This window comes from Rattus norvegicus, chromosome 8 (genome assembly GCF_021556685.1).
Source record: "Rattus norvegicus strain SHRSP/BbbUtx chromosome 8, alternate assembly SHRSP_T2T, whole genome shotgun sequence".
Lineage (NCBI taxonomy): Eukaryota > Metazoa > Chordata > Mammalia > Rodentia > Muridae > Rattus > Rattus norvegicus.
In genome coordinates, this window is record NC_141541.1 from 64,368,484 (window position 1) to 64,393,060 (window position 24,577).

Consider the following 24,577-nt stretch of genomic DNA (forward strand, 5'->3'; position numbering starts at 1 on the left):
TGGAGGAAAGATTCCTTCCTATTCCTCCTATCCCCAAGAGCCAGAGCCCGTAATGGAAGTTCCAGTTCACTCTACACTGCTGCTATAAGGAGTAACCTCAGGCTCTCTTGGCTTGGAAACAGTATTACTTGAGTTGTGTAGCCAGCAGATTTCTACACTTACATTTCTGTCCAAATACATACATAATTTTTAAAATAAAAGACTGGCAAGAAGGTACTCCTTCAGATTACCCCCTTAACTCTTCACTTGATGTATGTTTTAATGACAAGGAAGTGAAATCTCTTACAGAAACTTGTGGGCTGGAGAGAACACTCAGTTGTTAAAGGACTTACTGTGCCAGAAAAGGACATGCATTTAGATCCCCAGAACTCAGAAAAATTTGCACTCAGGTGGAATGTCCCAACACCGGGGAGGCAGAGGAAAGCACTGGGACTTGCTGGCCACCTCTGGCTTGGTGGTACAGGCCTGTAATCTTAGCTATTCTGGAGGCTAAAACAAAAGGATTCCAATTCAAGGCCTGCCTGGGCTCCATTGTGACTACAAGGCTAACTTGGGCAATGGAGAGAGGCTGTCTCAGAATAAAAGAAGTTTAAAATGTGCTGAGAATAGCATGGGAGAAAGTGCCTGTCTAGTATATGCTAGGTCCTGGATTCAATGCCAGACAGGCTGTTAGGGACCCCTAATCTCTGAACTTGCTCTTGGTCCTTTTTCTTTTTTAAAGTTAGCTTATGTATATATTTCACATGACTGCATGTATGCACTAGCATGTGCAGGTGTCTTTGGGGGACAGAGGCTGATGTCAGCTGTCTTTTTTTTTTTTTTTTTTTTTGGTTCTTTTTTTCGGAGCTGGGGACCGAACCCAGGGCCTTGCGCTTCCTAGGTAAGCGCTCTACCAGTGAGCTAAATCCCCAGCCCCCCAGCTGTCTTTTTTTTGCTAGTTTCCACCATAGGTTTTTTTTTTTTTTTTTTTTTTTTTTTTTTGAGACAGGGTCTCTCGCTGAACTTGGAGCTCACTGTGTAGGCCAGATGTGCTCCAGTGCTGGGGTTACAGTTGTGTACTTGTCATGGCTGCTTTTCTACCCTGGTGCTGGGGATCAGCTACTGAGAAAATCACTGCGAGAGCAGCTGTTGCTAAGCTCTGGAATCCCTGGGTCTGTTCCACACACATAATACAGAACTTTGCTCTAAGGGTGTGGACAAAACATGGATGCTAAAAGGCAAGAAATATCAAAGACTCACCCGCTGTACTCGCTCACACAATTCCCCATTGAAGGACATTTTCACAGGGTCTCCTCAAACCTGTTAGCCATGTTCCGAAACTGACCGAGCAGAGGCCGAGGAGCTCTGAAGAGTTCCAAGCTGTACAAGCTATGCCAAGACACTTGAATCCTGCACCTCACTAACACCCACTGCACTTTGACCTTTACTATAGGGCTTGGTCTTGGAAATGTGCCAAATTACCTTTGGGGAGCTAAGCATGAAAGATAGATTTATTAACTCTCTGAGGACCAGGGCAGCATAGCCTATATAACAGGTTAGAATGCACTGGTATACAAGGTTACCAATATTTGTCAACTATAGAAATCTATGCAACAGTTTTATGAATTTGCAAATGCATACTGAAATGTTTAACCTGCATTTACAGTGAGAGTCTTAAAAGGAGTAAGAACTTTAGAAATGCATCAATGACATGTCACCTCTTAATGCTTGACATGGACAGAAGAACAGCTCTTTGTATTATTAAAGTAATACAAGAGGAAAAAAGAGAGTTCTAAGAGTTGAAATGTAGGTAGTGCTTCAGAGACTAAAAACTGAAGAATCAAGGTGGCAGAACCAAGAGCATCAATTCCTGAGTGTAAACATTAGAGAGAGACGGCGCAGCCAGGGGACAGGAGAGCCTGCCTCTGTGCTGGAGTGGGCACATTAACTGCATAAAGGAGTTTGGATCATTTCTTAAGAAAACAAATGATCAAAATAATCAGGAAATCTTCCCAAATTCTAAAGTGATCCTTTACACAGGCTTTATCTCCTGACAGAACGTCTCAGCACCGTTTCACTGGGAGATGTTTAACGTGATGGAACACTTGTGTGGAAATTAGATGCTGGTGGTTGTCTTCTTAGCACTCTGATCTTCTGAACTAATGACACTAGGAGGAGGGAGATAAAACTGCTATGATGAGTTGATAAAAACTCGCCATCTTGTTCTAGAGATGAGTGGGGAAAGTCCTACGAAATGAAAATCATGAAGAATATAATTGGAAAGTCTTATTACAGGCTAACACGTGTTGAAATTGTAAAATAATGACCAAGTAGGTGTTTTTTCAAGGTAAGTAAATTTCATATTCATTTTTTTAAAACAAGACTATGTTTAAGTAATGAGTGGCCTGTGAGCTTTTTATAGTTCTGCTATTTAAATTCCTTTCAGAGTCTCTAGTCCTGTAACAGAAGGTGGGAAGTTTGTAATAACTATGCTAATGATATCTAAGTCCTTAATCTTCAGGTTCTGTCAAACTGGCTTAGCCTCTCTGTCGTCCATCAGTAATCACTCTGTTTTTCATAATGGAAGGTGGTGTGCATCCGACTGCACAGCCGGCTCTTGGGATCCTTGGGTCCTATTTGCTCAGATAGAAAGCATCCAGGAAAGGTGGACCAGTACTGAACATACACACTTTATTTCTTCCCATTATTCCCTAAACAAAACAGAAAAATACTAGCCACAGAGCATTTACTTTGAACTAGGCTATGGTAAGTGGCCAAGAATGAAGTTAACGTCTATAAAGAGACAGGCGTGGTGAGACACTTCTGTAAGACCAGCCCTCAGAAAGCTGACACAGGAGGACTTGAACTGAGAGCTCAAGGCCAGATTACGTTACACAGTGATTGTAAGGACCACCTACGCCAGGTGACCAGATTCTGTCTTAAGAAATATAACGAAATAAAACAAAATGTCTACAAGAGGCTATATGTAGAGTCATTTTACAGAGAGACTCAGACAACCAAAGATTTTGTTTTTGTATCCAAGGAAACCTTGAAACCAAACCCTAGCAGATCCTGAGGGGTGAATGCTTCTAAACTCTAGCAACTTTTCATTAAAGAGTGTTTTTTAATTGCAATTTTGTATGTTTGACCTAACACTTAAAGACTGTCATAGTCGTCGTAGTTGCTGCAGAGATTCTTCTTCTGAATTTGTAGAATGGATGAAGGTACTCAAAAGCAACAGACACGCTGCTGCAGATCTGTCTGTTATCTAATAAACCCCTTGAAGGTTAAATCTCATCAGTCTGCAATATTCATACATAATTCAAAGTTACGGAGATAGTCTCGCACGTGGCCGCTCGCCTGCTTTACCCAGGTGGTAGGATTAATCATTGTAGCATCAAATGAAATAATCTTTTTTTCCTGGAAAATTTGTTCAAGACAGATTTTTATAAGAATTCTGTTAAATGTCTGAATGTACCTTTTAACAGGCAAATCAAATTTCCCATCAGAACAGATTAAAGGCCTTTCTGTATCTAAATATTTCCATAATTTTAGTTCAACTTTAAGTTTCAAACTCAACCATCTCTGTTCAGCTTCAGAAGGGGCAGTTAATGAAACCACAATTCTATGGAGATTGTCTATCTCTTGGGGCAAACAGCATTCTACATTTTTCCTGTCAGCTCTCTTCAGCTATTGCAGACATCTCTACGGGCTCAAAACCACCAATAAATTAGTGCAATTTTTAAAGACTCTTACTCCTAAAATCTGAACATCAGAGGGATGCTTCGTGGTTTTGTTTTTGGTCTCCTGTGCTGTTTACTTCTAGGGTTTCGAGGGACAATGGCCTTTTCAGAAGTGGGGTCAGCTATCAACCTTCAAGGAGAGCCATCGTGCCCCACACCTTTAAAACCTGTTGGTAGGGAAGAGATGGGGAAAACCCAACCAAACTCAAACTCCACTTATTTTTGTATTTCTACTTCTAGGACCCCCACCATGGTGACATTTCTTAATGCTACCTTGGTCTCTAAGTCATCAACCTGATTTTGCCACATTTTCCAATCACTGGCATTCTCAGGTGGGAAAACGTATCTATTGATCACTATCTGGTATGTCCAATTTCCCACTAAGCTTCCATAGCCTTTGAAAACGTCAAACTTCTTATCCTGAACGGAGATTAACCTTTAACTGAGATTGGATGAGGTCCTGCTACTGTCTAACAGAATGCGGTCAGACACAGGAGTTCCTGTGTGAGCCAAGTGCACACAGGATACTGCAGGCAGGTGCAGAGTCTTGAAATAGGCTCTCACTTCTTGACACTTTATGGGGTCCATGTAAAAAACAAAACCAGATATGATAGCCATTTGAAGTATTTTCAAGGCACTGGATTGCATGCTGGCAAAGCAAGGAAGGACACAGGCCATCATCAGTAGATCACTGTCACCTGCATAAAACTAAGTTATAGTTTTAAAAAGTTAGCTTTAAAATTCTGTGAAATACAAAGTCAGAATGGCATCTGTGCAAATTAACAGCAGAGTAATTCATTTTGGAAAAGATCACCGAAATAAGGTTGGCATTCTCAATGGTTATCAAAATTACCCAGCCTTGGTTTGCTTTTGAAGAATATGATGAGAGAGATGCATGTCCTGAAAAGACAAGCTTTTAGAGGAAAATGCCCGCCTCTCACCATGGACCCTAACCTAGGCGGTATGGGGCTTGCTCCATCCCATAGGCTGGGAATCACTGGAGTCAGCTCTCCTCTTACTCTTATCTTCCTTTGCTCCATGAGTCAGAGCAGGGAAGGGTTTGTACACAAACCAAATGCAATGGGAATGAGTACTGACTGAGACAAAGAGCTCTCAGGACAGTCTACTCAGGGCCACATATGCTGTGGCAGGTAATACACCAAAGTGTTGAGACATAGGAGCAAGTCATCCCATTTCACAGAGGAGAAAACTGAGGCTCAAAGAAGCAAATGACCTGCCTGAGACCACCTGAGTACAGAGGTGATAGTGTGGGAATGTGGAGTGATGCTGTCCAACTCTGATACCCACATTCTTTCTACTATTCTGGGAACATAAGGAAAGGGGAAAAGCACATTGTACAGACACAGTAAATGCCTGGTTATAAGAGTGTTTTAAAAGGAAAATTGCTTTAATTGAAATAGAAGGAGGTGAGGTGTAGTTTGTGAAACAAAAAGGAAGGCCCTGGGGTGGGGCAAAGATGTCAAAAGGGAAGAGGAGAAAGAGGGTATTAGAAATGAAGAGGCACCACTGTGGGGGAGAGGGGTCCAACTGGAGAGCATGGGGGTACAGGAGGAGAGTTGGAGATGAAGACCAAGAGCAAACTGTATGAAAATGTCATAATGAGATCCATTACTCTGTATGTTAATTTAAAAAACTAATAAAAATAATAGATAAATTAAAAAAAGAAATATGAAGTAATAATGAATACAGATGTGCTCTATTTTGAAAAACCTTAAACAAGCCACAAGAGTAATTATTTACATTGCAAAAGTATTTCTTGAAATAGGAGCTGCTCTTGCAGAGAATATTCATAGATAATTGTCCTTCTCATAGTAATCCACAGTTGCTGAGTGCTAGGCACAGCACTTAAATACACATCTAACAATGGCGCCCGAGGCACCTTTATTCTCAAAACAGCAACAACTGCAGTAACAGTAGCCAAAGCATATATAGCATTTATCACGTGCCCTTTTTAAACCATGTTTCTCAGAAGTGGGATGACTAACATTTTTGAGCAAGATAATTCTGTTGTGGAAAGCCATCCACATACTAGGAGCAGCCCAGTATTTTCTGCCTTCTTGGCTGTGATAACCAAAAAATGTCTCCAGACTTTGTCAGCTGTCCTAAGAGAGTAAAACTTCCTTTTCCCTCCAGAGCCCTTTATATAAACTCAGACATGCTATACAACAACCTACAGGGTAGGTTACCCCCGATAAAGGGGTCCAACAAAGGATCGTGCTCATCATGCCCGAGAAACAGAAAGCTAAAACTCTTGAGGATATTATGGAGGAGGGGAGAAACTGGAGATGGACCAAGTGGGCAGGCAGGCAGAGGTCTTCGGCAGAGACCTCATACTGTGGATAAAGAATGGGAGTTAGCCTTTAGGAATACTGGGCTACTCTAGAGAAAGAGAGTAAGAGACTGGGTAGGAAGAATTAGCAAAATACTTCAGTAAATGAGGTGAAAGACGGTGTAATGCAGACCAGGTGGACGTGAATGACGGCATAGACGTGATGTGTATTTTGGAAATTTAGTCACAGGATTTAATATTTTAAATCCTTAGAGTTAGGACCAAGAGAAGAACCACAGACAATTCCGTTTTCTGGCATGAACATATGGATGGATGGTGGGCCATTTACAAGAAGGGGAGACTTGAGACTGGACTATGTAGAGGGAATAATTGAACTCTGTCTGGACATGTTTCATTGGAAATGCACCTTCCGAGTGCATGTAAGTCATGGGGAAAATGTGACAGGTGAAGATATACATTTAAGAGTCATCAGAATGTATATGTAGAATTTGATGCCAATGATGTTAAGCCAGTAAGACTTAAAGAACCTTTTTCAGTATATGGTTAAGATTTTGAGTGACACACCGAAATGAAAATGAGGCAACTCTTGGAATTTGCTTCTATCATGGGATACAGGAAAAGATGAGGAGTGAAGGAGACATGATATGTACATTGATTTGTTAAATTTTTAATGTGTATGGATGTTTTGCCTGCATGTCTGGTGTTCTTGGGGGCCAGAGGAAGGGGTCTGATCCTCTGGGGCTGGAGTTACAGATGCTTGTAAGCTGCTATGTTAGGTGTTGGGAACGGAACCCGAGTCCTCTGAAAGGACCGTCAGTTTTCTGAACCATTGAGCCATCTATCTAATCCCTACATCAATTATTTTTTTTAAAAAAAGTCTCACTATATAGCCCAGGTTAACTTAGGACTCATGATTCTGTTATCTTCCTGACTCAGCCTTCCTGAGAGCTGGGAACATAAACTATCCTATACGCAGAAAACGGAAAATGTGGCTTTGTGGCTGTAGGGAACCTTATCGGCTGAGGACCTCCAAGACCAAGTTCTCAGCACAGAGGTACAAAGAGCAGGGAATAAGAAACAGACAGGAGATGGAGGTTGAGGAAGAAGGGGAGGGGAACAAGAGAGAGGGGCTGGGGGTATTTGTCCAGGAGTGGGACAAAGGACAGCTCTGGATAGAGAGGAGACAGACGTGGCTCATAGGCAAATGACAGTCTATAAAGGGATAAGAGGGGCTGGAGAGATGACTCAGCTGTTAAAGGCAAGGCTCACAACCAAAACTATAAAGGTACAAGAAACCCTGTGTTAGGATGAGGTGTTTTAATTGGGCAGGTTCATTAGGTGAGCCAAAGGGGGGTTTTCATTGCTGGACACTGATAGCTGGGTCTTGGTGGTCAGCCTTAGGAGGAGGAAGAGGACAAGGAAGTGAACAGACCTTCGTGGCTAGCTGTAGGAATATAATCTAATGCTTTTTAGCAAGGCAGAGGGAATGAGAGAGAAAGGCCAGGCCTGTCGGAGCCATGCTTGTGAACTGGCCAGTGTCCCTTCAGTGGTAAATATCTATCTATATTTGTCTGTCAGTGTGTATTTACTTTTTTTTTTCTTTTCTTTTTTTTTTTTTTTTTTGGAGCTGGGGACCAAACCCAGGGCCTTGCGCTCGCTAGGCAAGCGCTCTACCGCTGAGCTAAATCCCCAACCCCGTATTTACTTTTGTATATGGTTAAAATTTCTCTACTCTAAAAAGTTTTTTTCAAAAATAATGACCCTTTTAAAGATGTTTTCCATTAAAAAGTAATCCTGTACTTTCAATTCCAAGTAAACAATATGTATGAAGGCCTTAGCTGGGGGCTGAGTACCTGGAGGCCTGTGAACAAGAAGGTACGACTAAACAGGCAGGAGGACGGCACTCACACAGGAAATCTCTTCTACAAAGGTATATATGACTCCTCAAAACAGGCTGTAGGGATGCCCTTCTGTTCTGGTTAAGTGTAATGGGGAAAAGAGGTCAACTCTTACTATCTACCCAACTAGGTGCTTTAGTGATATCTATTTTGTCTGTATAGCATCTCTGTAAGGTAGTTATTATTTTCCCCGTTGAATACAAAAGAAAACCTTAGCTCGAAAGGAGTGAAATTGAGCCAGTGGTAAAGTCAGAAGCCAGAGCTTTGTGAACTCCAGGGCTTGCATTTCCCCTACCCCATCCACGTCCTTACTCTCTGTTATGAATGCTGAGTCCAGGAGGGTCGGCAGACAGCCTTCTAAAAGGGGCAGAGCAGAGATTCCCAACTAGCCAGTCTAGGCTCGGCATCTCCTCTTGGTCCCACCAGGTTGGGGAAAGATGTGTGAGGATAAAACGCCGAGTCAAGACCCCGCTACTGCTACTAGCACCACTGACAGAAAGGTCTGTCTTTTAATGAAAAGTTGTTCTGGTAGCCAGCGTAAGACATGACAGGCAGATCTCCCTATCTGCTTCTGTATTTAATCTATGGAGACATGCTGCTTAGTTAAAGAATACACAGGGAATCACTCTCATGTAGGTTACAGGTGGGAAGTGGGTATACACTAATAACCTTTGAGAGAACTTCAGCCATTTGCTGGCACTGTGTTAGAGTGCCAGATGGCATTGCATAAATGTTAGTTGCAGAGCGGGGTCTACCAAAGAACTTTCTCTTCTCAGTTATATCAAAATCCACCTGCATAATTTTATAATGTTACAAGGGCAGTCATTTGAAACATCCTTCAAATGTGGATGCATTCCACCATAGGATATTAATAAACAAGCCAATGATCGACCTCTTGTTAGTGGCACTGCCAATCTCATCTAGCAAATGGTTTAAGGATTAGGAAGCTATCAGGGTCAGTGCTGTAGAGAGATGTCTGAAAGCTTGAGTTTTCTCACAAACAAGCAAGTTGGTCTCCTCGGAAGTGGTTTGCCAGTCATCCTTTCCATAAGGGTCGGTGAAAAGACGGGTTAAAGTTCCTAACTGAAGCTGTCCAACACAACCCATTTTCCCCTTAGGATCCTTGTATGCAAATGTACATGTGTACTTTCATTTCAGCACACAATTAAAACCAGAAGAAAAGTAATCAAGGGTTGAGATTTAATAAAAATTTACTACTTAATCTTTTTTTCCCTTTTAAAGTCCTAGTACAATTCGATGCCACGGCCTTGTTTGGGCTTCATGGCAATTACTTTTACCCAGATGTTTCTGCACTGTCGGTGCAGAGTCAACGGAGGGAAAAGAAAATATCAGCATCTGTGTTGGTTAGTCTTTCACCCTGTGACAAAATAATCTGAGGTAATTAACTTAGAGGGAAGATTTATCATGGTTTACTGTTTCGGTCCACTTGGGAACACTGCCTTTTGGCCTGTGAAGGTAGTGTCCTTGAGGGTGTACGTAGAGAAAGCTGCTTATGAGAGCAATCGATAAGGAAGGGATGAGGGGAGACGGGAGAGACAGGAAGAGGGAGCCTGGGTGAGAAATAGAAAAACAGACCTGAGTCCCAAGGCTCTTTTCAAAGCCATGTACCTCAGGGACTCTCTTCAAAGGGGCTCCATATTTTCTTTTTACTATTATTAATCATTTTATTTGTTTACATTTCAAATGATATCCCCCTTCCTGGTTACCCCTCTACTATCACCCCCTCCCTTTGTCTCTATAAGAATGCTCTTCCACCCATTCACCCACTCCCACCTCATCCCCTACACTGGGGCATCAAGCCTCCCTCCCCTCCCACTGATGCCACATAAGGGCATCCTCTGCTACATATGTATCTGTAGTCCTGGTTCCCTCCATGTGTACTCATTGGTTGGTGGTTTAGTCCCTGGGAGCTCTGGGTGGTCCAGTTAGTTGATATTGTTCTTCCTATGGGGTTGCAATCCCTTTCTGCTCCCCAGTCCTTCCCCTATATCTTCCACTGGGGTCCCTGGGCTCAGTCCCATGGTTGACTGTGAGTATCTGCATCTGTATTAGTCAGGTGCTGGTGGAAGCTCTCAGGGAACAGTCATACCAGGCTCCTGTCAGCAAGTGTTTCTTGACATTAGCAATAGTGTGGGGGGTTGGTGAGTGCAGATGGGATGGATCCCTAGGTGGGGCAGTCTCTGGATGGCCTTTCCTTTAGTCTCTGTTCCATTTTCCATAAAGGGGCTCCACTTAATGGTTTCAACCTCTCCTAGGAGACCTGTGGCTGCTCACTTAGATTTAACACAGGGCCTTTTGGGATAGATTCAAGACAGTTTCTGTTTGCTCTTACATGGATTGCATGTGAAGAACCATTGAACTACTCTGTTTTTCTTATATTTGACTATAATTTACGGAATGCAATACCAATACATGTATAAAACACAAATTAGACAAAATTAATATATCATTTGATACACCTTTTTGTGATAAGGCTTAAAATATGTTCTTTTAGAACTTTTGAAATCCTAACTGTATTAAATACTGCCATCGTGCAGAAGAATGGACCACCAACACTCATCCTAATGGAAAGCCGGTACCCTCAGTGACATCCCCCACACTGCCCAGTTTATGATAACATCTCCCCTTCCCCATTGCCCTAACTTCTGGTGACGACTCTTCTCTCTGAGTTCCACTTGCTAGCATGTACTATTCATTATCCTTTCTAGCTACACACCCTGCTTCCATTTGTTTTCCTCCTCCTTTTGCCTGCAGTGTTAACCAGCTGATAAGTGCATGGGGGTGTGTGTGTCCAGGCTGGCCTTGAACTCACCACCCTGCTGCCCCAGCTTCCTTACTGATGGAATTACAGATATACGCTGCCATACGCAGTCTTCTCATTTGTCTTTTAAGATCAGGTTCCAATTTCATTTCAGAGAAGTCGATTCCAGCTGATTTAATCACTAGGTGTTCTGGGCTACTTTATCATTTTGTGCACGGAGCACTTACCACATTGAGGACAGAGGGGCTACTAACACTTTTAAACATTTAATATGCCCGACCCTGGACAGCCTATTTTATGTCTTCCCATAAAATGTTCAAATTAATTCTATGCGATAAGTATCACTACAGCCCTATATACTGAAGGACCAGAGAGGCAAAGCTGAAGTCAAACCCAAGTTCATTATTGCAGCAATGGCTTTCCCCCTATTTGGTCTAAGGCTAATGGCACACGTTCAATTTATGTCTTTGGAAAGTCAAATAAATGTTAGAAATTGTTACTACCAAGCACAAGGCTCTACCAGGCCCTGCAGTACAGCCATCACAAGGGCATTTTTCATTCTTCATGCTTTACAGACAGTTTAGAGTTGGCATCTTCATTTACTTATAGGAAAAGAGTATTTTCATTTCTTTCAGCTGTGTGTTCTCAGGCACGAGATGGTAATTTAATGATCACACTGCCATCAAACCAGAAACACAAATGTTGACATTTGATTGTAATGTTTTCCCTCTCAAAGTTGCTTCAAGTAAATATCAATGACAATCCAAGTAAATGAGGTAATTATTTAAAAAGCAAATGGAGTATAGTTTTCAATATACATATTCATGCTTTAAACTTTCCACAAGGCTAAAAATAACCTATCGAATGCTTCTTTTTCTACCCACTCTGGGACATTCTGAAATGAGAAAATTTAAATGTTCCTGTAAGAACTGCTCAGTATCCCAATCCTGGCTTTATCTGTAAACCTTTAGAACAGTGCTAAGACTAATGATTCTAAAGTGTGGCTCAACAACCTCAGCCTGCTGGGTGTGCGGAGTCAGGATGCACCTCAGACCAAGTGAGTTAGAGACCCTGGGAATTGCTGAGCGGTGGTGCACACCTTTAATCACAGCACTAAGGGGGAAGAGGCCAGTAGATCTGTGAGTTAAGGGACAGCCAGGGCTACACAGAGAAACCCTGTCTCAAAAAAAAAAAAAAAAAACAAAAACATAAACAAAACACAACACAACAAAACAAAAAGTAAAGTGAAAGAAAGAAAAAAGAAAAGAAAGAAAACAAACTCTTGGAGTAGAACCTGGCAGTGTGTGTTAATATTCCTCTGGACAATTATGAAACAGTCAAATCTTAGTATTGGTGAAGAAATTAACTGTGTCATTTGATTTCATGGGCGGTTTTATAAAAAAAATTAAAAATTCAATAGAAAGGAGTCTGCAATGACCCGGGCTTGGGCTGTCTCAAGTCCACATACAGTATAGTATAGCCACAGGAAAGAGTCACAAAAACGCTAAACCATTATTTGGCTGTTCTCCAGGGTCTGGATACATCTACTACAGCCATACTTGAACAGGAGAAATCATTTATTGATCAGTAAGAGCTATATGCCCTTCCCACTCAGGTAATGCGAGTTATGTGCTATGTAAGTGGCTTCCTTCTTAAATGGAACAGGAACCTGAAGTCCGGCACTGGGTTACTACTGGAGCATGCCTGTCTATCACCGAGGATGTAAAAGGGAGCCTGAGATTCAACTGACAGAAGGCTGTTCTCTGGAATGCACTGCCTTTATTTCAGCTGCTTTGTTAGTAAGTGAGTTTAAGGAAAACTGAGACGTGTTAGCATTTTGACAACTATGTGGAGGTAAGATCGTTTTAGCAAAGACATGCAGAGAACTTCCTGGCATTTTGCTAGGAAAATTGAAGGAATTACATGTTCATTTTTCACTTATATATTTTTTACAGAAAAATGGTGAGAAAAACCTATCCTCTCAATCAGAAGTTGTTATCTTTGCCAGAGAGAAGGCCAGACTGGGAGGAGAAAGTTTACTGTATGCCAGCAGGGCAGATGACTCAGAAGAATCAGGTATTTGGAGTACTTGTAAGTGAATAAGGATTAAAAAGAAATCCTTTTTTTTTTTTTTTACAAACTTCGGATAAATTTACTTGTGTAACTGACAGTTAACTTACTTTGTTTATTATAGTTATGAGAAGGAAAACAGTGTTCCTTCACACAAACACTTGTATAAATAAAAGCAGAATACTTATACACATACATACATACATACATAACGCGCGCGCGCGCGCGCGCGCGCGCGCGCGTGTGTGTGTGTGTGTGTGTGTGTGTGTGTGTGTGTGTGTGTATACAGTTCAGGGATTGAAGTCAGATCCTTACTCATGCTAAGCAAGTATTCTACTACTGCTGGGTTGGACCTCATGGATTAAGGACACAGCGTTTTAGGAGAAAAACTGTTTTAGAGTGAGACAGATCAAGATGTGAATCACAGCTCTAATAAACACTAATGTAAGATTCTGGTCAATTCTTCTCCAATTCTCAGTTCCTCATCTGATGAATGCAATCAATTTATAAGGCTTTAGTAGGATTTCAGAAAAACATTTGGATGTACCATGCAGAGAATATGTGATCAAAAAATAGTAACTGAAGTATTTAAGAAGACTATCGCCTAGAGAACTTACAACTGCCTGGGTGAAGTGGAGTGTAACCCTTGACCTCAGTATCAATAGCCAACTTTTCTTTTTTCTTATTTCTCCTACATAGTAAAAAAAAAAAAAAATCCATAAACGGTTTACTTTCTGCTACATTCTTTCTCTACAACATTTAAAAAGAGACACCAATAAAAAAAACCTAAATAATCACTCAAGATAAAGTAATACATATGAGAATAACAACTTGGTAAAAACCATAAAGAATTTCTTGGAGTTCATTTCATGTACATGAGGGAAGGGGCATTCATTTTGCTTCTTCCTCATTCTATCTCAGCATCCAGAATGTATTACACATCAGTATTACAGTGCTATGAATTTGCTTTTCTGTGTTAAAGGCTCTGCATTTACCAGAATGGGATGCGCTCCTTTAGCTAGGGACTGAGGGCCATAAGCCTTGTTCAGTGCAGTGAGATCACTTTGATACTATTCTAATCTTAGGGTGTAGTTATCAAGATGGATAATGACCATGCAGCTCCCTACAAACGGAAATGGCTGCTGTGCAATCTTAAAAGATATAAAAGAAAACTTTGAAAATGTATTTAAAGTATTTTTCTACACCTGATGGCTCGGTTTATATACCTGCAAGCTTTGTCAGGAATCTGAGATGGAGGATGGCTATTTTTCTTCTCTTCTAAGTTCCGCAGCAACACGTCCTCTGTCCTTCCATTGTCTGCCCCAGCCTTGCTTTGGTCCACACTGAGGTGGCCTTGGTCAGGGTCACACCTGTACATGAAGACGATAGCAGGCTTCTCACTGGACTCTCCTTTTGCCTCTGTGAACCAGTGATGGCGCTGGACTGGAGGGGGCGGCAGCATGTGGATGACTGTTCCGTCCAGGCCCACCAACTTCCCTTTCTCTCGCTCTTTCTCCTTCTCTTCTTCCTCATCAGTTTTCCGGCGGCGGAAGAAGCTTTTAAATGATATCCAACGTTTAGGTTTTGCATCAGCTGCTCGTCTGCTGCCTTCAGAGTGCAAAATTGATTCAGCTTCTGTCGATCTGGTGGGACTGGTTGGCTTTGTCCAATTGGTAAAATGCCTCTGCAACAGGTTACTTGCATGGTAAGGGGAGGAAGTAGACCGTGGTGGGGGAAAGGGAGGCGGTGGCTCACTCTGGGTGCTGGTCACTAATTTGGAGGGAGGAGAAGTCACTGGCTTTGTGGATGGATCTTTCTGAGTTTTGGTAGTAGGGCTTTCTGTGGTCTGATGGGCCTCACCTTCGCCACTAGACTGAGATGTGAAGAGAGATTTGGGTCTGACTGGTGTGTTTTTAGGAATATTTTTTGTAGTATCTGCATCTGGAGGAATGGCATAAAGCTCGTCCACACTGCAAGCCTTAGGGCTAGATTGAGGTGCTTCTGGAGGAGTCTGGGGGGGTTGGATAGATGCCACAATCTGACATAGGACGGCACTTGCTTTCTCCCTGGTGCTGCCACTGCTGCCCGGTACCTGAGACCCTTGTGCACTTTCTGTTTTGCCCACAGGCTCTTGAGTGGGTCTCTGGATTTTTGCTGGGGAGCTGTGGGTGGAACTGTAGCTTCTTTGTGGAGAAGACTGACCTCTGTTGAGACAATTGTTAAACTCCTGAACCTTCTGCGCTACTGAGCCTCGTTTGCGTTCTGCACTGCTAGAAAACCCTTTAGCCGGGGGGCCGTCTGCGAGCTTGCTGGGGGTGCTGTCAGACACTTTGCTCTCAGTTTCGATTTCTTCGTAAGTATGGCTTATTACGCTTGTAGTTTTTTCCTTCACAGAGAGTTCACCACTTGTTCCCAGAAAACTTTTGTAGATGGCGAGATTGTCATATGCATTTGGATTAATAACAATGGGCACTTTAATGGCATTTTTGGAACTCCGGGCATAGGATGGCTCGTCGTGGATGATGATGGGAAAAGGTGGCATCCCAGCATTGTTGTAACTATTAAATTTTATTTCAGACAAGTTAGGTGACTTAACAGGAATGGTTTTGGAGGAGATGTTTGTAGCCGTGGGTGAAGTGGGCGCTGATTTATGGCAGTTTTTCCTTGGAGGGACATTTGGCCCAGTTCCCCCAGTACTTAATTCTATTTTAGGGATCTTTTGTCGTGGACTGGTGCTGGAAGTCCACACTTCCTGGTAACGGATTGCACTGGATTTTTTGAGATGGGCGTTTATTTGTCCTGGTGTCAACGCAGGTGATGTAACTGGAGAGTTTGGGGTTGAAGATGAACCTTTTACCTTGGGGCGTCCCAGGTGCTCGCTGGCCATGGCTGCCGACACATCCACAACTGTATATGGCTTACACAGTGGCTGTTCCAGATTTACCACGCGGTAGGGCTTTGTCTGTTCTTCTACTGGGACGAGGCTTATGGTGACTGCCTGGCCAGCAATATCTGTAGAAGCTTTGTTCTCTGGCTTCTCGGTTTGTACTGCAATCTTGCCATCCTTCTCCTGTAAGCGGAGAGCGAGGACGGCTTTGTGTGTCTCTGGAACTTTCACTGGGCTTTTGGAAGTCAGTGATGAGTCCTTCTCCTCATTATTAGGAGGAGGACTTTCAGAATTAGACTCAGTTTCTGCCATGTCTTTAGAATTTCCTGGATTACCAGGAGATATCCCCCCATTACAAATCTTCTGGGATAAACTGCTGGCTGTTTCAGAACGTGACTCTTCAGTAAAGGAGGAATCTGGTGATGTGGAATCAGATGACACTGTGCTCTGAATGCTTCCTTGACCATAAGACACCCCAGAATTTTCCTCATAACCATTCAGGATTTCATCATAGCTGTCGTCATAGTCTACAGCACAGATTCTCTGCAGAGACTTATTCCGTAAGGGGATAGTATTCCACTTTTTGCTCACAAAGAATCGAACGGGAGATAGGGTGTTTGCCCTGAAGTTGGCAAATCGAGGTTGCCCTCTCATGCGAATCTCCATGGCTAACAGTTCCTCATCGCTCTCGTCCCAGCTCTCATGCTCTTCTTCCATGTTACTGAAAAGCACGTCTTCCTCACTCTCCTCACCACTGGAGAACTCAGGGTAGCAGAACCTGCCCCCTTCATTACTGATGACCTCAGTGCTCCCACTCAGAATGACGTGCTTGCCCTGAGAGTCCTTCGTGCTCCCGGTCATGCAACTGGGTGGGATCTTCCTTTCCAATGATCGTTTGTAACAATCATTTATTCTTCCCAAGAATGTTTCTCTGGAGTTCGTTTCGTTTCCTCTGACGGGAGGGCTGGCGTCCAGACCCGCTATCTCCTTTAGCACTTCGGTTAGCCCGTTGTTGTTGGGTATCGTTTTTGCACGGTCATTATTGGCACACTGCTGAGGAACACTGCCAAAGCCTTCAGTATCACCTTCAGAATTGTTGTTAAGTGGTTTCTGGCTCAAAGAAGTCCTGTTTTGGTTCCACCCCAGGATGACAGGCTTGTTCTCACAGTGTTCCTGGATGCTTAGCTCACCGCATACACTTTGCCCATCTGCTACCATCATAGTGGGCTTCACAGCTATGGTGGGCTTTTTAGCCACAGGGGGCCGGAAATTGCCGGTGTTCCTGACTCGGTGGTTGTTACTGTGATTGGCATTAGTTTTCACACTGCCGTGGGTGATGGGCGCCTTCTCAGAGTCTGGAGGAAGCTGGTGTAAGCTTTTCGGTTTAAAGCAATTCTTGCATTCGCCAGGTTTCCAAACGTGTTCAGTAAAGGTGTTACAAGCAGACATTTTTAAAAATAGAACTTCCCAGACAATGCTTTTCCTTCAGTGCATAGCAAGACTTGCATTTGCATCTGTGAGTTTTCACCTCCTTATGTTGTCATAGCAGTTCCTCTAAGTATGATCAATCTGTGGGGGGTGGGAGGAGAGAAAAAAAAATCTGAATGCAAAAGGCACTATAAGATTTACCACTATGAATGATGTGGAAAGGAACTAGCTTCAAATTCTAAATTTTTTTCTTCAAAGGATTGAGAAAAAAAAACTGATTTGGGGTGGGAGCGTTATAATTTTTCTACAGTTAATTGGCATCTTGGAAATTTACTCAGGCAGTATCCATGTACATGTAATTGCCAGCTTGATGTGCCTATGGAAATAATAGTGTGACCTCCTGGGGCTGGGGATTTAGCTCAGTGGTAGAGCACTTGCCTAGCAAGCGCAAGGCCCTGGGTTCGGTCCCCAGCTCCGAAAAAAAGAAAAAAGAAAAAAAAATAGTGTGACCTCCTCTCCTGGGAAGGCCTGTGTGAGTGTGCTGGAGTGCAAATGTGTGAGCTGGGTGTGCACAAGTGTGTGGTATGAAGTCAGGTGTGGGTGTGCTAGGAGGAAACCCACTGCCTCAAGTACACTGCGCTATTCTCTCAACCCCCTGGGTTTGCCTTTGATACTGATCTCTGAGTGTCATTCAATCTCTGCTTGACATATCCTGGTATGACTTCTTCCATTCACTCTTAATGTTAGCTGCTTAATAGACTCTTCAGATCTAGTGCACTAAAATAAACCCCACTTCCCCTAAGTTGCTTTTTCCAATTTTATCTCCTTACATCTCACTGGACCCTATTCGTGCCATCGCCTGGCACTGCCAGCAGCTCGGACACTCATCCTCTCTTGCCCAGATTGCTGGGATAGGCTATTAAGTGAGGCTGCAGTCTCATCCCATTCTAAGCCATCTTGGCTTTGTTTGTTTGTTTGCTGCTACTTCAGGTGTGGTTCTGAGAGAAGCACACCAGCCTTACTGGAACTTGCTAGAAATGAGGTTACTTTAGGTCCAAACCCAGACCTATTAAACTTGCAGTTTAACCTCAGCTGCGCCCACTGCTCTACTGCACTGGCAGATGTAATTGCATCACCTTCTTACTAATTAGCTTGAAACTAGATGTTCTTGGTCAGTCTTACCTAATTCAGCACTTCCTAACGTTAGTGTGCACACTGATGAATGCTGCCAGGTGAATAAAACTACATGGGGACCACTTTAGGCCTTACCTAAGCCAACTGCCAGGGAAGAATAACAAATCTGAATTGTAAACAAGGTGTTAGAACCTCTGAGCTATGTAAGACGAGACCCATGCCTCTTAGCATCTCCCCTTCTTGACAATCAGTTCTTGTTGTAGTATCCAATTGGGCTATTCATTTCTTCAAGGATTATAGAAGCCCCCCTCTGCTTCCACAAACAAGGGACTCCCTCCCTTTTACGTAAGCATTTGTGTTGACTGTGTGCACATGTGCATGTGGAGGCCACAGGATGACACTCAGTGTTTTTTTCAGTTGTTCTCTACCTTATATTTTGAGATGGGGTCCTGAGCTCACCGATTTGGCTAGGCTGGTTGGTCAGCAAGCTCCTAGCATCTGTCTATGTCCCCAACAGCACTGGGATGACTAAATACACTGTCCTAAAGTTCTGTGCCACTCATGTCTCAGCACTGCAGACCTTCTCCTAGAGGGCCACCACAGTTCTATGCATCTACGAGGAATGACAGTGAAGTGTGTTAGGAGAACCAAACCTCCTGAGTTCAAGACTTAGAATAAACTAAGGACTGCTAATCTTAGGACAGACAAAAGTGTAGGGACTTAATGCCTAAATATGAAAAAAAAATCCTACTGATTACTTGGGACTCCATCAAAACAAAAAATGTTGGGTTGGGTATGTAATTCATGGTAGTATGGTTGTCTAGCACACATAATGCTCTGGCTTCAGTACACACACAGACAAACACACACCACACACCCACACCCACACACACACACACACACACACACACACACACACACCCCAAAGAGAATTTTTTCCTAAATTAAAAAACTTGCAAAAGAGAGGGTGAATGTAAAGCCAGTGAAAACAAAAGATGGAATTTAGTAGGTACACCGCCACAGACTATGTTCATATACAGTGCATACTTATATATGTATGTAATATACATGTATGTACATATGTGTATCTCATATCTATATCTATCTTATAGTTATGTGATACTGCTTGTCATATAGCAAAGCAAATGAGAACCACAGTGAGGCACCACTGTGAACTTCCTGGAATGATTAGTGAGTGTATGTTTGGGAGGAAGTTGAACATGTGGAGCACTTGGGGGGACTTGAATGGTTCAGGCAGTTTGGAAAACAGTTTGGCAGTTTCTTATAAAGTTAAACATACCAATCTCATTCTTTGATACTTAGTAGAAACAATAAAAATGTCTATCTATACTAAAATCAGTATTCAGAGATTTACAGAGAAAAACTGGAGACAATCCTACACAACTGCACACATTTGTCAAAACTCATAAAACGTGAACACTAAAAAAGGTGAATTATATTATATGTAAATTAAACTTCAATAAATCTGAGCTACAAAAGACAGCTTAGGCTGGACAGAAAATAGACATTGGAGGGAAGAATAAAAGACAAGAAAATACTTAAATGGCTGCTATAGGCACGTTAAGATCTGATGAGAATCAGGCCTAGGGTAAGCATCACGCCAGGGAAGACACAGAAAGGCAGGTGAAAGAATCACTGGACTTTGGAGAGAGTTAAGAGGTGCATGGTGGAGTTTATTCCAACAATGCACAAGAATATTTACCAAGATGGGAATACTGGAAGAGGCATAGCATATGCAGGGAGACGATCAGAGCATGCGCTGTGAGCTTACAGAGTAGGCTGTTGATTTTCACCAATCTAGAACTCAGGAGAGGACCGTGTGGATCTCATGCTTGGGCATTGCAGTCCAGAAGTATTTTCTAGGCTAGGAAGAAAATAGAGAATGGTAGAGAACAGGCTGGGATTTGGCTTTGTAGTGAGCCAGGAAGAAGAACATAACTATCCCTTTCTCTCAGAAAAAAGGCAAGTAAAAGCTACATTCAAGGTAACGATGAGGCAGATGCCAGAGAGAGCAGGCAGCTATTTCATATGCTGCTGAGAGGTGCTGGGAAATGTGGACTTAGTGTCCTATTACACTTGGCAGAACAAGTGTAGGATGGCTTCTCTCTGTTCTGGTGTAGCAATGAGGATGGAATTCAGACTGGTGGGCTGGACAGCAAAGTGACAGGACACTGGTGGACGACTCTTTGGAAAGTATTTGGGTGGGAAGAGTTAGAGATTCAGAAAGGACTTCCTGATTTTAAGAGAGGAGAAAGCAGATAATGTTGCATGGTGATATTGGGGGAAGACAGAGAAGAATAGGAGAGGCAAAAGAGGCAGGGGAAGAGAGCTCAATTCAAATCTGAGAACGTTAAAACTGACAAAGCTCTCAGTCTGTTCCTGTTGTCTGATGAACCAGGGGTTCTGAAGACCTGAAAAAAAAAATAACTCTTCTCCATTTACAGTGAATGGGAGACCAGAACTGAGACACAGGCCTCACCATGTTTTCTTTATAAACTGTATTTTCGTGATGTATATGCCTGCAGAGGTCAGAGGATAACTGCGTCAGTTTTTATTCCCACTCGTGCTGGTTCCTGTGACTGAGTCAAGTTGCCAATTAGCATAAGCAAATTTACCTGCTTAGCTACTTGCTGGCCCTAGTATATTTTTAAAATTGCTAATTTTTTTTGTTAGTTTTGCCCCTTTTGTGTAGTATAGCCTTCCTGAAGAAACAGAAAAATCCAATACAAACAAAATAAAATGAAAATAGAAAAACTGTATAATCCTACTATTCAGAATTAATTTCTATTAGCAACCTGAGGCACTTCCTGTGAATAAGCAAGTTTTCCTTCTTAAAGAACATGTCCTGTATACTAAGCATCATGTGACACTGAACGGAAATGAGTAAGACATCCTGCCTAGTAACTTGTTAACCAAGCTGACCCATTCCTTTAAGGCACTATAGTCTTCCTTTGTGAGTAGTACAGTATGTGTTATTTTCCCCCAGATTACTAAATATGAAGAGTTATTTCCCATTGTGAGTGTGTTAGTTAAGCCAAATGATGGCTGTTGAGTTGATCAGCAGCTATCACATCAACACAACTGTCAAACGAGATTCATCAAGAACACAGCTAACTCACGTCAGCACTAGAAGCTGATCTTAAAGTTGCTGCTCCCGTGGAAGGCCTGTGCACATCTGTGTCTATGCTGCCATAAAACCCAGAGACGAAAGGAGCACACACCTCCAGTAAGCACCAGATGGAGCTGCTGTCTAAGCCACAGAGCCTGGACTTTGAGGCCTTCTCTTTCAAACACTAATTATGTTTGGAGACAAAGATGTTCAGTTAAAGATGCTGTCAAAACTATTTTAACATACCCCGGGCCCTAGAGAAAGAAGCTATATCAATGCAGGTCCATCCGGAACCCAATCTTCTGGCTTTCCTGCCTTTGCAGAATCCCTTAATGGCAACTGATGGTACCTGTAGCTTTCCCTCTCAATGACGGCACTGTCCAAGCAGGAAACTTGAGGCACTGAAGTTACGTTTGAGACATTAAAGAAAATCTGTCTCCTGAAGCGTGTGCATGTGGAGACAGAGCAGTCTGCGCTGATGGGCTCTGCTTATTTGCCAGAACAGGGTCTGACAAGGAGTATCAAAATGCAATGTTTGGCTTAAAAATAAAAGCTCATTTGCTTATATATTCTTTATAATCTTTTTATTTAAAATTTTTCCTAATTTTGATCATGTTTTCCTTTTCCCCAAATCCACCCCAGTCCCTACCTATCCAATCTGATATTCTCTCCCCTGCCCCCACTTTCCAAAACACAAAACAAAAATGAAAATCAAATAAAACACACAAAAAATCAATAAGACAAAACAAAACTTAAATAAAACAAAAAGCACCCCCTTAAAAACGCCAAGTTCCATGGGGTCAGTTTTAAGCTGACTAAGTGTGGTTGATATTCCCCAAAACACTCTGCTGGAGAAAACCGACTTTCCCCTTCCTGGCAAGTATCAACTGCAAAAGCATCTCGGTTAGGGCTGGGACTTGAGTCCACTCCTTGTCATCACTGGGATGACTCAAAGGAAACTGTGTCCAGATGTAACAGGACTGATACACATTTGAACTCACAGAGACTGACAGCATGAGACTAGCACAGGTTCAAACCAAAGAAAATTCCTCATAACCCTAAAGCAAATCCTCCAGGTGAAGTGGTTGATGGGAAAATGTAATGGCTGAAGTTGCCCCCAGAAGCTAGCCAGGACCCCATGATTAAAATTCCATTTCATAATTTCAGAACGAAACCCCTCTGTGCTGGAGATAAAGCTACTTTCCACAGTAGCTGATTTCACCTTGAGTCATGAAAGCTTTTGAGAATCTACTGCTGCCCTTTGCTCTCTGTTGCTCTACAATGGCTATAATTAGTTTGCTTCCCGCCCAACTGTTTCAAGTACATTTGACACAAAACAACAAAATTCACCCTGGATTTCAATCTCGGATTAAACTGAGCTCGCCAAGAGGGACACAGTTCCTGTCCTTAAAGAGGGACTGTGTAGGGGGTCTATTAAACACCATACACAGCACACTCCTTAAAGGTAACCGAAGGGAAAGCCGAAAGTCATAAAGGAGTATGGGAAGAGACTGCTGAGGTCCTCCCCCAATACTTCAACTCCCGAAGGCCATTAGCTCTCTTGATAAAATCTGTCTCATTCCCACAGTGGCAGAGCCAAGAATCCTCACTGCTGTCTACAGGCTTTAAGGACACACTTTGAGGAGGTAGGCCACATGGCATCCCATGGTAGCCAGTCTCTATGATTCCAAAGTAAAATTTATAAAGCAAGGTTTTCATTAGGATTCGTAATGGAACATGTGATCCACTTATCTATATTTAAAAGAGCAAAGGAAAATGTGACATACCCCACAGCATTGTTCCCAACTTTTCCTTTTTCCACAGTGAGAAATGCTGACCTGACATGCCAAACCTTCAGTACATGACTAAAGGGGTGGAGAGGAAGTGAAAGCAAAGCTGCAGGAAGAGGTTTGCAGGAGATAAAAGACAGACTCACGGGGTTGGGGATTTAGCTCAGTGGTAGAGCGCTTGCCTAGCAAGCGCAAGGCCCTGGGTTCGGTCCCCAGCTCCGGAAAGAAAAAAAAAGAAAAAAAAAAGAAAAAAGACAGACTCACTGTGGACCACAGATAGAAACTCTGTGAGGAGGTTCTTCCTCACTGAAGGATGATGATCACGAGGATTATGACAATGATGATGACGACGATGAAGGTGATGATGATGGCAATGAGAACAGTATCACTTTCCTGGCCACCACAAGAATAGGCAAGCTCTTAAATTATGATGTTCTCTTAACTAAAGAACAGACGAAGTAAAACATGTGTAATTTGCATATCTTAAGGTTCTATTACATGACAGAAGAAGCCCATTCACCTTTAGCTGTTCTACAGCATGGCTATGGTAGCCATCCTAGGTAAGAGTGCAGCAATGCAGCTCGGTTTCCAGTCAGCGTGAAAGTCTAACTTGGATACACCAGTCAAATATGATTAATACTACTTGTCTCAGTCAGGCTTTCTATTCCTGCACAAACATCACGACCGAGAAGCAGGCTGGGGAGGAAAGGGTTTCTTCAGCTCACACTTCCACATTGCTGTTCATCAGCAAAGGAAGTCAGGACTGGAACTCAAGCAGGTCAGGAAGCAGCAGCTGATGCAGAGGCCATGGAGGGATGCTACTTACTGGCTTGCTTCCCCCCCGGCTTGCTCAGCCTGCTCTCTTATAGAACCCAGGACCACCAGCCCAGGGACGGCACCACCCACAAGGGGCTGGGTCCTCCCCCTTGATCACTAGTTGAGAAAATGCCTTACAGTTGGGTGTCATGGAGGCATCTCCTCAACTGAGGCTCCTTTCTCTAGTAACTTCAGCTTGTGTCAAGTTGACACAGAAAACCAGCCAGTACACTACTAAATACAACTTGATGGCAACTAGTTTTAATACTAAAGTACTAAAACATTCTCTGAACTTTTGTCAAACTTCTTCTTAGGCCATTTATCAGAGAAGTTAAAGTGTTATCTAATATTAACCACGGGCTTCTTAATTTTATTATGTTCATGAACTGTCTCTTTTGCTTAGATCAGAATGTCCCCTCTAACACTATTCAACTTGCCATAACTATTTATCCTTCATGATCTTGTTTGGGGGTTACCTCTGTGATGACCTTTCCTTCTGATACTGTAAATACCATAATTATTATATTGCACCATACTATAAAATAAAAGAAGACAGGACTGTGCCCTGTCCTTTTCTTATTTGTATCAATGGATTGCTGAGAAAAAAAC

General features: G+C 42.6%; 1 protein-coding gene and 1 long non-coding RNA gene across 13 annotated transcripts in view; one reads left to right on the forward strand and one right to left on the reverse strand.

Moving 5' to 3' along the window:
* Peak1 (pseudopodium-enriched atypical kinase 1) overlaps window positions 1-24,577 on the reverse strand; it is a 227,422-nt gene that overhangs the window by 39,564 nt on the left and 163,281 nt on the right. For all 10 annotated transcript variants that reach the window (XM_087561968.1, XM_087561972.1, XM_087561971.1 and 7 more), the window contains 1 exon segment: window positions 14,010-17,239. In XM_087561968.1, coding sequence (XP_087418094.1) covers window positions 14,010-17,119 — 3,110 coding nt within the window. In that variant the 5' untranslated portion in view covers window positions 17,120-17,239.
* Window positions 1-24,577, forward strand: part of LOC148004147 (uncharacterized) — a 31,141-nt gene that overhangs the window by 1,703 nt on the left and 4,861 nt on the right. Inside the window, exons 2-5 of one of the 3 annotated variants that reach the window (XR_015627700.1) lie at window positions 2,037-2,326; window positions 12,379-12,512; window positions 12,669-12,804; window positions 23,187-23,564. This is a non-coding gene — a long non-coding RNA (uncharacterized LOC148004147). The remainder of the gene's footprint in view (window positions 1-2,036; window positions 2,327-12,378; window positions 12,513-12,668; window positions 12,805-23,186; window positions 23,565-24,577) is intronic. The other 2 variants (XR_015627701.1, XR_015627702.1) reach the window with 2 other exon arrangements.